The following is a 15,178-nucleotide window of genomic DNA, read 5'->3' as shown; positions in this document are numbered from 1 at the left end:
TGAGGAAGGGTGGGAAACAAAAATTAGAACAAACAAACCCAACCAGATGCTTAACAATTGTAGTAAATTCTACTTAATATCTCACACACAGTGAGTAAAATCAAAGTGCTATAAATAACTCAGAAATAAGCAAAAAACAGGATACTTAATGTTATATATCACAGATTAGTTAAGCTCAGAGCCCTTCCTCCGACTAGCTCAGTGTGAAATGGCAGAAACAGTTATAAGTTAACCCCAGTCAGCCAATGGCCACAAACAATTCACTCTCACTGAAATGCTATACTGGCTTTGGCTAAGCTATGATGGCCTGGGACATGTGCTCAGACACACAGCCTCTACTAACAAACAACTAGGCCCAAAACACAAGCCTGAATATGGACAATGCTACACTACCAACACTACTTAGGCAGAAAAAAACTGCAGAAATGTTTAAACAGATAGAGGATCAAGGAGACTCTAGAGAATGCTTTTAAATGCAAACAAGTTATATGATACACTCCTAACAGGAAATCATCACAAACAAACCCAACCTGATGCTTAACAGTTGTAGAAAATTCTACTTAATATCTCACACACAGTGAGTAAAATAAAAGTGCTATAAATAACTCAGAAATAAGCAAAATGCAGGATACTTAATGTTATATATCACAGATTAGTTAGCTCAGAGCCCTTCCTCTGATTAGCTCAGTGTGAAATCTTTATAAGCACATCTAATATTACCAGTTCATTAGCAGGACATTTTATAGTAAATTTTATATTGATATTGTACTCATATCTGTTGAGTTAAGGAATGCTGCATACAAATGAGTAAAGAGCTGATATTTTAACAGAGCTCATGTAAACTTTAGTTTGAATATTAAACACTGCAGGCAAAATGCTCAAAGAATGAGGTTAAGAATTTAACATTGTTGTTTATTTAACTGTGTTTAGGTCACTGGTGAACACAGTGGCAGGTAAATGACCTTTTCAGCATGAATTATGGCTTGCTTTCCTTTTTTTTGGATAAAAATTGTACTTTTTATAATGGTTTTTCATTCCATTTAAAAGGTAAAACAGTGTTAAGGAATGATGTACTTTAAAAAGTGTTAAGGAATGGTGTACTTTAATTAAAAAGTGTTAAGGAACGGTGTATTTTAATTAAAAAGTGTTAAGGAATGGTGTACTTTAATTAAAACGTGTTAAAGAATGGTATACTTTAAAAAGTGTTAAGGAACGGTGTACTTTAATTAAAAAGTGTTAAGGAACGGTGTACTTTAATTAAAAAGTGTTAAGGAATGGTGTACTTTAATTAAAAAGTGTTAAGGAACAGTGTACTTTAATTAAAAAGTGTTAAGGAATGGTGTATTTTAATTAAAAAGTGTTAAGGAACGGTGTACTTTAAAAAGTGTTAAGGAATGGTATACTTTAATTAAAATGTGTTAAAGAATGGTGTACTTTAAAAAGTGTTAAGGAACCGTGTACTTTAATTAAAAAGTGTTAAGGAATGGTGTACTTTAATTAAAACGTGTTAAGGAATGGTGTACTTTAATTAAAACGTGTTAAGGAATGGTGTACTTTAATTACTTGAAACATTAACTCATGGATGATCTATAGTACAAAATAATGCTATTTCTTTATTTTTGTAGGTTAACAAAACATTTCTGTTGTCTGCATCCCAAACTATACTTTAAGGTAGCTAAGTTACATATGAGAGTTCATCAGGTCTAACCCTTTTGATCCTCAGTTCATCAAATTTGTGAATTAAGTACAAAATGAATACAGTATAAAATAAAAGGTGTTTCCTCAATTCAACATACACTGTTATGGAATGTCAATCAACAACTATAGTGAATATAAACTATCAGAAAATAACATAATTCATGAGACATGCTAGTGTGTTTCATATTGTGAGGTGTTTTTTTTCAAAATCTGAAAATGTGAAATCAGTGAAATCTTATAAACAGTAATCAAGGATTGCTTGCAACATATTAAAGAGACATGCTACTATGTTTGTCAACAGAAAAACATGATATTACTGATTTCAGTAAACGCTCTCTGTTGGCCATCTTTTTTTCAGAACAACCCTGCTTTCTCCTGTTGTAAAAGGACCTGGGCTACACCGTCACTATAAGCTTGGAGATCTGGGCCTGATTCCACGTCCTGGACAGAACATCGATGCACATTTAGAAAGAATGAGTCAGCTATCCAAGACAACCCACTTAGGAGTACTTAAAATGGGTCAGAAATCTGGTTCAGGCAGCAAAGTCATCAAGGTGAACTTCTCACGTCTTCCTAATATTGTCTCTTGATTATTCCACCTTTGAGAAATCAGTGTTTAATAATAATAATAATCACTAACAGCCAGTCTTGTCTGTAAAGTCCAGTGAGTATCAGTGTTTAATAATAATAATAATCACTAACAGCCAGTCTTGTCTGTAAAGTCCCGTGAGTATCAGTGTTTAATAATAATAATAATCACTAACAGTCAGTCTTGTCTGTAAAGTCCCGTGAGTATCAGTGTTTAATAATAATAATAATCACTAACAGCCAGTCTTGTCTGTAAAGTCCCGTGAGTATCAGTGTTTAATAATAATAATAATAATCACTAACAGTCAGTCTTGTCTGTAAAGTCCAGTGAGTATCAGTGTTTAATAATAATAATAATCAGTAACAGTCACTCTTGTCTGTAAAGTCCCGTGAGTATCAGTGTTTAATAATAATAATAATCACTAACAGTCAGTCTTGTCTGTAAAGTCCCGTGAGTATCAGTGTTTAATAATAATAATAATCACTAACAGTCAGTCTTGTCTGTAAAGTCCCGTGAGTATCAGTGTTTAATAATAATAATAATCACTAACAGCCAGTCTTTTCTGTAAAGTCCCATGAGTATCAGTGTTTAATAATAATAATAATAATCACTAACAGCCAGTCTTGTCTGTAAAGTCCAGTGAGTATCAGTGTTTAATAATAATAATAATCACTAACAGTCAGTCTTGTCTGTAAAGTCCTGTGAGTATCAGTGTTTAATAATAATAATAATCACTAACAGTCAGTCTTGTCTGTAAAGTCCAGTGCGTATCAGTGCTTAATAATAATAATAATAATAATCACTAACAGTCAGTCTTGTCTGTAAAGTCCCGTGAGTATCAGAGTTTAATAATAATAATAATCACTAACAGTCAGTCTTGTCTGTAAAGTCCCGTGAGTATCAGTGTTTAATAATAATAATAATCACTAACAGTCAGTCTTGTCTGTAAAGTCCCGTGAGTATCAGTGTTTAATAATAATAATAATCACTAGCAGTCAGTCTTGTCTGTAAAGTCCCGTGAGTATCAGTGTTTAATAATAATAATAATCACTAACAGTCAGTCTTGTCTGTAAAGTCCCGTGAGTATCAGTGTTTAATAATAATAATAATCACTAACAGTCAGTCTTGTCTGTAAAGTCCAGTGAGTATCAGTGTTTAATAATAATAATAATCCCTAGCAGCCAGTCTTGTCTGTAAAGTCCAGTGAGTATCAGTGTTTAATAATAATAATAATCACTAACAGTCAGTCTTGTCTGTAAAGTCCCGTGAGTATCAGTGTTTAATAATAATAATAATCACTAACAGTCAGTCTTGTCTGTAAAGTCCAGGGAGTATCAGTGTTTAATAATAATAATAATCACTAACAGTCAGTCTTGTCTGTAAAGTCCCGTGAGTATCAGTGTTTAATAATAATAATAATCACTAACAGTCAGTCTTGTCTGTAAAGTCCCGTGAGTATCAGTGTTTAATAATAATAATAATCACTAACAGTCAGTCTTGTCTGTAAAGTCCTGTGAGTATCAGTGTTTAATAATAATAATAATCACTAACAGCCAGTCTTGTCTGTAAAGTCCCGTGAGTATCAGTGTTTAATAATAATAATAATCACTAACAGTCAGTCTTGTCTGTAGAGTCCTGTGAGTATCAGTGTTTAATAATAATAATAATCACTAACAGTCAGTCTTGTCTGTAAAGTCACGTGAGTATCAGTGTTTAATAATAATAATAATCACTAACAGTCAGTCTTGTCTGTAAAGTCACGTGAGTATCAGTGTTTAATAATAATAATAATCACTAACAGTCAGTCTTGTCTGTAAAGTCCCGTGAGTATCAGTGTTTAATAATCATAATAATCACTAACAGTCAGTCTTGTCTGTAAAGTCCCGTGAGTATCAGTGTTTAATAATAATAATAATCACTAACAGTCAATCTTGTCTGTAAAGTCCCGTGAGTATCAGTGTTTATTAATAATAATAATAATCACTAACAGCCAGTCTTGTCTGTAAAGTCCCGTGAGTATCAGTGTTTAATAATAATAATAATCACTAACAGTCAGTCTTGTCTGTAAAGTCCCGTGAGTATCAGTGTTTAATAATAATAATAATCACTAACAGTCAGTCTTGTCTGTAAAGTCCCGTGAGTATCAGTGTTTAATAATAATAATAATCACTAACCGTCAGTCTTGTCTGTAAAGTCCCGTGAGTATCAGAGTTTAATAATAATAATAATCACTAACAGTCAGTCTTGTCTGTAAAGTCCCGTGAGTATCAGTGTTTAATAATAATAATAATCACTAACAGTCAGTCTTGTCTGTAAAGTCCCGTGAGTATCAGTGTTTAATAATAATAATAATAATCACTAACAGTCAGTCTTGTCTGTAAAGTCCCATGAGTATCAGTGTTTAATAATAATAATAATAATCACTAACAGCCAGTCTTGTCTGTAAAATCCAGTGAGTATCAGTGTTTAATAATAATAATAATCACTAACAGTCAGTCTTGTCTGTAAAGTCCCGTGAGTATCAGTGTTTAATAATAATAATAATCACTAACAGTCAGTCTTGTCTGTAAAGTCCCGTGAGTATCAGTGTTTAATAATAATAATAATTACTAACAGTCAGTCTTGTCTGTAAACTCCAGTGAGTATCAGTGTTTAATAATAATAATAATCACTAACAGTCAGTCTTGTCTGTAAAGTCCCGTGAGTATCAGCAGTGAGTGGGTATATGATTATGTACTACTATTGCATTTAACGTAAAGCCCCCAATTCCCACCCGCCCCCACTATCTCTACATTTATACCTCCTCAAACCCCTCCCACTCCAATTACACACTTCACTTCCTGTCTCCACCTCTAACTCACCCATCAATTTACATAACCAAACCACTCCCACACTAACTAAACTCCATTCATACTTATAACTCCCTTCCATACCTACATAAAACTAATAACCATGTTAACCAAACCTTCCTCAGCTATTATCCATCTACTACTACTACTAAGCCTAACCTATCTTTCCTACATCACCAAACCTTTTCATTCCACTCACTCCCTCACCATCCCACTCACTCCCTCACTATCACATAACTAGCCCATTCCCAAAACAATTCATACACTCTTCCACCCTCATAAGCCCTCATCTATACCCTGCAACCCCTCACTACTCTTCCATTTTAAACTTGTATCCACCTACAAAAATATTAATCCTTGTGCTTCCTGCACTACTCTAGATAACTACACAACCCTAAAACCATATACCAAACTCTCCAACTACCTTTATCTTTGTATTCACCAGGTCATAACCACTCTATTGTCAGGTGATATACACCTAACCCAGTCCATCTCCTTCAAATTCCTCAACAAACACCCCCAAATTCCTCTACTTACACACCTTCATCCACAAAACCATTACCTTCTCAGCATCAAATGCCCAAAGTATTTGTAACAAAATCCTAACCTCCATGCCTGGCTTCTCCTCAATAACCCAGACATACTATCAATATCTGAAACATGGCTACGACCCTGTATAAAAGACTCAGAAATAACCCCCCCCAATTTTAATATCATCAGGAAAGATAGAACACACAAAAAAGGAGGAGGTGTAGCCCTTCTCTATGGCTCCTCTTTCTCAGTTACTTCTTATACTAAACCAGTTCCCCAATTTGCCAATGCCGAACTACTTCTTACACTACTCCATCTTAACAAGCATAAAACAATATGCTTAGCCTCCCTCTACATCCCTCCTGGTGATAACATAGCTACTCTTGAGGACATCCTCTCTTGGCTCTCCACCAACATTACCAATGAAGTTATCATTCTCGGCGATGTTAACATTAACTGGTCCTCTATCCAATGCCCAACAAATCCTCAAAATATCAACCTTTATAACTTTCACCAGTTAATTGAGTCAATAACCAGACCTTCCAAAGTCTATTCTTGTGGAAGCACCCTAGACTGGATTCTGGTATCACACCCTCACCTATTCTCAAGTAGTGGTACACTCCCTGACCCTCTCAGTGACCACTTTCCCACCTTTGCTCACCGTCACTCTACCTCCCTACAGCTTTCTCATACCACCATCTCTGTGCGCTCCTTAAAGAATTTCAACCAAAACACCTTCTCTGAATTATTGAAACAATTCAATCGGAGTCCCCTACATACACTACCCCTAGATGAAGCCGTCACCTATTTTAATATATCATTTCTAAACCTCCTCGACTCCTTAGCTCCACTTAGAATAAAAAGAATCAAGAACAAAACTCTCCCATGGTTAAAAAAAGATACCTTATCTACCATGCTCGCAATAAAGCCTTAAAAGCTACTATAAAGACAAAACCCAGCCTCCTAAATGAATACAAAACACTCCAACAGAGTCAAAAACTTATCAATTCTGACCAGATCCTACTATATTACCCTCCAAAATAATCATAAGACTAACCCAAAAGTTCTGGAATAGTATCTCCTCCCTCTTCAACCCTGGCAAAAGGAAAACCCACAACCAGATGAAAATATTAGTGATACCAATCTCGCCTCCCAATTTAACAGCTTCTTTATTGATTCCATATCTAAATTAACATCCTCATTTTCTAATAACTCGACTCCTCCAGCTCGACTCCTACTTCCACTTCCAATCTTGAACACTCATCCTCTGACCACCCTCTCTTCTCCCCAAACCTATACCCATATGTACTATAAAAAAATTGCTTCTTAAATTAAAACCTTGCTCTAACGCTCCCGACAATATCCCTTCCTTCTTCCTAAAGACAGCTACTGAATCCATAGCCTACCCAATTTGCATACTTTTAAATCGGTCCATCCAAGAAAGTTATGTACCCCAAATCTGGAAAAAGCTTACATCATTCCCCTCCACAAAGGAGGTAACGACAATGCCATTTCCAACTTCAGACCAATTGCCATCTTATCCCCCATCTCTAAACTACTAGAAAAGTGCATACACATACAACTGCTACCTTACCTGACCAATAATCACCTATTAACTCCAACACAACATGGATTCCGACCCGGTCATAGCACTACTACTGCTCTTCTCTCCTTCCTTGAAACTGTAAATAAAGCCAGAGACTCCAACTATATTGTCTCTACTCTCCTCCTAGACCTTTCTAAAGCCTTCGACACCATCTCCCACTCCCTGCTACTCAACAAACTCTCTAACCTACATCTTTCCCCCTCTTGCATTAGTTGGTTTTCTAGTTACCTCTCCAATCGGCAGCAATCTGTTAAATGGAAGAAATCCACCTCCTCTTACCTCAACACTGTCACTGGTGTACCTCAAGGCTCCATATTAGGTCCACTATTATTCAATATTTTCATTAATGACTTTCACTACAATATCCCAAATGCTAAAATAGTCCAATACGCTGACGACTCTACCATCATCTGTGCTGCAAACTGTATTCCCTCACTCAAAAAATAACTCAGGATGCCTTCACAACCACTGAAAAGTGGATGCATGATAATCATCTTGCTCTAAATCCATCTAAAACCAAACTGATTCTATTCACACCATCAAAAAGCATAACTATTGACAAAAACTCTTTCCTCATAACCAGTCAAAATAATACATCCCTAGAAATTGTTTCCAATGTCAAACTGCTAGGAACTCTCATTGATAATCAGCTCACATTTGATTCCCATATACATACAAACATTAAAAAAACACATCAAAAACTTGGTATGTTCTACCGGCACTCACGCTTCCTCTCCCCTTCTACCAGATTCCTCCTATCTGCCACATACCTCATCCCCTCTCTACTATATGGTGCCCCACTACTAACCAACCTTAAATCCTCTACCAAAACAAAACTTTCTTCCTGCTACAACAAAATCGCTAAATTCGCCTCTGGCCATAGATCCTCCTCTCACCACTGTACTGCCCTCCACAAACTGAATTGGCTAGAGCTCCCAAACTATCTTTCTCACACTCAACTAACTCAAGCTCATAAGCTCATCTTTAAGCCCTCACTTTGCCCCTCTCTCTCCTCAGCCTTCACCATACACCATCCTAATAGACCCCTTAGAACCAACACTCAGAACCTACTTGAACTCCATAAACCTAACCGTCCAGCAGGCAAACTCTTACTTTCCTTTGCCCTGGCCCGCCTCTGGAACTCCCTCCCATCACATATCCGTACTACCAGCAGCCTTCCTATCTTCAAATCTCTCCTCCATTCACACCTATCTTCTCACTGGGAATGCTCCTGTACCCACCCTACATAAATTCCTCCAGCTACTTCACACTCCTTATTCTATAATCCCTTCCTTCTATAGGAACACTCCTACTATAGCCAACCACTTATGTAACTGCTATCTGCACATACCTACTAACTAATATTCTTAACTAATACTTTCTTTCCTTACATTTACTATTGAATATAGAAATTAAAAATTGTAAACTTATTTGTTGTTCTTGTATTGCAGTTCTGTTGCATTTCCTGTTTTTCTTAATACTATCTCTTGCTTACATATACTACTGTGATACTTAATCAGTAGATGTTATGTTCTACCTATTATATTTTACTTTAAATTAGATGTTATTTTCTACTTATTATAATTGACTTTATTCTTATTTGTATTTTTGACATTTTGTTTTTTGACATTGTATCTTTGGAGCTTTTCTCCCCAGGACTCCATTGAAAATGGGCTCATTCGGTCCAATGGATTATCCTGGTAAACAAACTTCAAATAAATAAAATAAAATAAATAAATATGATTATGTACCACTATTGCATTTAACGTAAAGTCCAGTGAGTGGGTATATGATTATGTACTACTATTGCATTTAACGTAAAGTCCAGTGAGTGGGTATATGATTATGTACTACTATTGCATTTAACGTAAAGTCCAGTGAGTGGGTATATGATTATGTACTACTATTGCATTTTACGTAAAGTCCAGTGAGTGGGTATATGATTATGTACTACTATTGCATTTAACGTAAAGTCCAGTGAGTGGGTATATGATTATGTACTACTATTGCATTTAAAGTAAAGTCCAGTGAGTGGGTATATGATTATGTACTACTATTGCATTTAACGTAAAGTCCAGTGAGTGGGTATATGATTATGTACTACTATTGCATTTTACGTAAAGTCCAGTGAGTGGGTATATGATTATGTACTACTATTGCATTTAACGTAAAGTCCAGTGAGTGGGTATATGATTATGTACTACTATTGCATTTAAAGTAAAGTCCAGTGAGTGGGTATATGATTATGTACTACTATTGCATTTAACGTAAAGTCCAGTGAGTGGGTATATGATTATGTACTACTATTGCATTTAACGTAAAGTCCAGTGAGTGGGTATATGATTATGTACTACTATTGCATTTAACGTAAAGTCCAGTGAGTGGGTATATGATTATGTACTACTATTGCATTTAACGTAAAGTCCAGTGAGTGGGTATATGATTATGTACTACTATTGCATTTAACGTAAAGTCCAGTGAGTGGGTATATGATTATGTACTACTATTGCATTTAACGTAAAGTCCAGTGAGTGGGTATATGATTATGTACTACTATTGCATTTAAAGTAAAGTCCAGTGAGTGGGTATGTGATTATGTACTACTATTGCATTTAACGTAAAGTCCAGTGAGTGGGTATATGATTATGTACTACTATTGCATTTAACGTAAAGTCCAGTGAGTGGGTATATGATTATGTACTACTATTGCATTTAACGTAAAGTCCAGTGAGTGGGTATATGATTATGTACTACTATTGCATTTAACGTAAAGTCCAGTGAGTGGGTATATGATTATGTACTACTATTGCATTTAACGTAAAGTCCAGTGAGTGGGTATATCATTATGTACTACTATTGCATTTAACGTAAAGTCCAGTGAGTGGGTATATGATTATGTACTACTATTGCATTTAACGTAAAGTCCAGTGAGTGGGTATATGATTATGTACTACTATTGCATTTAAAGTAAAGTCCAGTGAGTGGGTATATGATTATGTACTACTATTGCATTTAACGTAAAGTCCAGTGAGTGGGTATATGATTATGTACTACTATTGCATTTAACGTAAAGTCCAGTGAGTGGGTATATGATTATGTACTACTATTGCATTTAACGTAAAGTCCAGTGAGTGGGTATATGATTATGTACTACTATTGCATTTAAAGTAAAGTCCAGTGAGTGGGTATGTGATTATGTACTACTATTGCATTTAACGTAAAGTCCAGTGAGTGGGTATATGATTATGTACTACTATTGCATTTAACGTAAAGTCCAGTGAGTGGGTATATGATTATGTACTACTATTGCATTTAACGTAAAGTCCAGTGAGTGGGTATATGATTATGTACTACTATTGCATTTAACGTAAAGTCCAGTGAGTGGGTATATGATTATGTACTACTATTGCATTTAACGTAAAGTCCAGTGAGTGGGTATATCATTATGTACTACTATTGCATTTAACGTAAAGTCCAATGAGTGGGTATATGATTATGTACTACTATTGCATTTAACGTAAAGTCCAGTGAGTGGGTATATGATTATGTACTACTATTGCATTTAAAGTAAAGTCCAGTGAGTGGGTATATGATTATGTACTACTATTGCATTTAACGTAAAGTCCAGTGAGTGGGTATATGATTATGTACTACTATTGCATTTAACGTAAAGTCCAGTGAGTGGGTATATGATTATGTACTACTATTGCATTTAACTATTCATAAAATAGACACTTCACAAGGATGGTGCAGATAAAAATGCATAGAAAAGGGTAACTCCCAGTATAGACACAACTGAGCACTAATGTTGCAAGCAAGTGCATATCAGACATTTTTGCTGTATACATTACAAATGTAAGTGAGCTAGTTACACTGCGTGCATAACATTGAAGCGTACCTATGGCAACTGTGTTTTACAATGCAGTTATAGGCATCTGGGAACTGGAATAAGGTGCTGTGGAATCAATACCCCAGCCATACCCCTGAACACTGATGTAAATACACACACATACATACATTCATATGCATACATGCACTCTGCAGCAGTGCATTATATGTAGATGGCTAGCTATATAAATGTAAACATGCACACATACATATATAACACATGTGCACATACATCTATACAATCATGTGCATGCATGCACACCCTAGCAGTGCATTATGTATAGATGGATCGATAGATATATAAATGTAAAACACAGACAAACACAAGTGCATACATCCACACTGCAGCAATGCATTGTATATAGATGAATAAAAAGATATATAAATGTAAACACTCACACATACATATATACATTCATGTGCATACATCCACACCACAGCAGTGCATTATATATAAACTGATAAATAAATTTAAACATGCACACATACATCTATACAATCATGTGCATACATGCACACCCTAACCTTACATTATGTATAGATGGATAGATAGATATATAAATGTAAACACACACACACACACACTCATGTGCATACATCCACACTGCAGCAGTGCATTATATATAGATGGATAGCTATATAAATGTAAACATGCACACATACATCTATACAATCATGTGCATACATGCACACCCTAACCTTACATTATGTATAGATGGATAGATAGATATATAAATGTAAACACATACACACACACACACACACACACACACACACACACACACACACACACTCATGTGCATACATCCACACTGCAGCAGTGCATTATACATAGATGGATAGATATATAAATGTAAACATGCACATATACAACTATACAATCATGTGCATACATGTACACCCTAACCTTACATTATGTATAGATGGATAGATAGATATATAAATGTAAACACACACACACACACACACACACACACACACACACACACACACACACACACACACACACACACACTCATGTGCGTACATCAACACTGCAGCAGTGAATTGTATGTAGATGGATAGCTATATAAATGTAAACATGCACACATGCATCTATACAATCATGTGCATACATGCACACCCTAACCTTACATTATGTATAGATGGATAGATAGATATATAAATGTAAACACACACACACACACACACGCATGTGCATGCATCCACACTGCAGCAGTGCATTATATATAGATGGATAGATATATAAATGTAAACATGCACACATACATCTATACAATCATGTGCATACATGCACACCCTAACCTTACAATATGTATAGATGGATAGATAGATATATAAATGTAAACACACACACACTCACACACACACACACACACACACACACACACACACACACTCATGTGCATACATCCACACTGCAGCAGTGCATTATATATAGATGGATAGATATAGAAATGTAAACATGCACACATACATATATACATTCATGTGCATACATCCACGCCACAGCAGTGCATTATATATAGATAGATATATAAATGCATACACACACACACACACACACACACACACACACACACACACACACACCCATACAACACTTGCAACAGCTGAACATTTCTTATCATGTTTCCAGTATACATATGCCTTATGTTTTTATTACTATGGCATCACCATTAATACCCCAATGAGCAGCCATTTTGGAAAAAAAAAATATGTACTTTGATTAGTGGTATTTTTTTTAATAGTGGTATTTTTAGGGAAAGGCTTCACCTTGCCACTCCACCTTTCTCATGTGAATTAACCCTTACATTCCTCATTACCTTATGAAAAACCCTCTCCCTAATGGAACCTATCCAAAGAGACACTTGGACACAGGCACACACAACACCAAACATGCATAACAGTAAATCTATCCCATTACATAGCCCTTACTGTAAGCCTAACTCGCAAACATTTGCACAAACCCTCAGTTACTGATGCCAAACTTACACTTCCTCACAAAAACAAATGATGTACAACATATTGATCACTGCTGCAGTAGTCTCAGATCTGTGGGTTATATCTTGTCAAGGATATAACAGCTGACCAGCTTCCAGACCGTTAATCACCTCAAGCAGAGCAGAACAAAAAGTGATTTGGGTGCCAAGCCCTTCAGAACTTTCCTGCCATGAATACTGCAATTCTTGTGGGCTTTTGAGAATTGATGTTGGCTAATGCTGTTCTCTTGTCGAGAACATAATTCCTATTGGGTAAAATCTACCACGTTTTACTTTTATTACAGAAAATGAACTTTTTCTATTAGGTTTTTATCTATTATTAAGTTAATAATTTTAAGCTAGGAAAAGGTGTTTTTGTAGTCTATCACTTGACTTGTGCAGAGTGCAGAGAAATATACTTAAGTCAGCTTGTGTCCAGATGATATATGCAGACAAGTCTCAGTAGCCAGCAACTCAATTTAAAATGATTACTAGAAATGTAACCAACACAGATTTTAATGCTAGCAGAAACCCCCAAGCTAACTAACACTAAGAAAAAAATTTCAAAGCAGTCTAACAACTTTCAGTGAGCTCAGATGGCTAACTGCAGAGATTCAGAGACACAATATTTACTGAATCCAAGACACACAATATTTACTCACTCAAATCTTAAATAAGTGCAGAAAAATATACTTAAATCAGCTTGTGTCCAGTTGATATATGCAGACAAGTCTCAGTAGCCAGCAACTCGATTTAAAATGATTACTAGAAATGTAACCAACACAGATTTTAATGCTAGCAGAAACCCCCAAGCTAACTAACACTAACAAAGGAATTTCAAAGCAGTCTAACAACTTTCAGTGAGCTCAGATGGCTAACTGCAGAGATTCAGAGACACAATATTTACTGAATCCAAGACACACAATATTTACTCACTCAAATCTTAAATAAGTGCAGAAAAATATACTTAAATCAGCTTGTGTCCAGTTGATATATGCAGACAAGTCTCAGTAGCCAGCAACTCGATTTAAAATGATTACTAGAAATGTAACCAACACAGATTTTAATGCTAGCAGAAACCCCCAAGCTAACACTAACAAAGGAATTTCAAAGCAGTCTAACAACTTTCAGTGAGCTCAGATGGCTAACTGCAGAGATTCAGAGACACAATATTTACTGAATCCAAGACACACAATATTTACTCACTCAAATCTTAAATAAGTGCAGAAAATATACTTAAATCAGCTTGTGTCCAGTTGATATATGCAGACAAGTCTCAGTAGCCAGCAACTCAATTTAAAATGATTACTAGAAATGTAACCAACACAGATTTTAATGCTAGCAGAAACCCCCAAGCTAACTAACACTAACAAAGGAATTTCAAAGCAGTCTAACAACTTTCAGTGAGCTCAGATGGCTAACTGCAGAGATTCAGAGACACAATATTTACTGAATCCAAGACACACAATATTTACTCACTCAAATCTTAAATAAGTGCAGAAAAATATACTTAAATCAGCTTGTGTCCAGTTGATATATGCAGACAAGTCTCAGTAGCCAGCAACTCGATTTAAAATGATTACTAGAAATGTAACCAACACAGATTTTAATGCTAGCAGAAACCCCCAAGCTAACTAACACTAACAAAGGAATTTCAAAGCAGTCTAACAACTTTCAGTGAGCTCAGATGGCTAACTGCAGAGATTCAGAGACACAATATTTACTGAATCCAAGACACACAATATTTACTCACTCAAATCTTAAATAAGTGCAGAAAATATACTTAAATCAGCTTGTGTCCAGTTGATATATGCAGACAAGTCTCAGTAGCCAGCAACTCGATTTAAAATGATTACTAGAAATGTAACCAACACAGATTTTAATGCTAGCAGAAACCCCAAGCTAACTAACACTAACAAAGGAATTTCAAAGCAGTCTAACAACTTTCAGTGAGCTCAGATGGCTAACTGCAGAGATTCAGAGACACAATATTTACTGAATCCAAGACACACAATATTTACTCACTCAAATCTTA

General features: G+C 35.6%; 1 protein-coding gene across 1 annotated transcript in view; it reads left to right on the top strand.

Annotated features, from left to right (window-relative positions):
- LOC122790465 (cilia- and flagella-associated protein 157-like) overlaps positions 1 to 15,178 on the top strand; it is a 1,902,466-nt gene that overhangs the window by 1,852,439 nt on the left and 34,849 nt on the right. Inside the window, exon 8 of the mRNA XM_044058010.1 lies at positions 2,057 to 2,252. Coding sequence (XP_043913945.1) covers positions 2,057 to 2,252 — 196 coding nt within the window. The remainder of the gene's footprint in view (positions 1 to 2,056; positions 2,253 to 15,178) is intronic.

Source organism: Protopterus annectens, chromosome 16.part0 (genome assembly GCF_019279795.1).
Source record: "Protopterus annectens isolate FY-2018-M chromosome 16.part0, PAN1.0, whole genome shotgun sequence".
Taxonomy (NCBI): domain Eukaryota; kingdom Metazoa; phylum Chordata; order Ceratodontiformes; family Protopteridae; genus Protopterus; species Protopterus annectens.
This window is presented reverse-complemented; position numbering and strand designations above follow the sequence as displayed.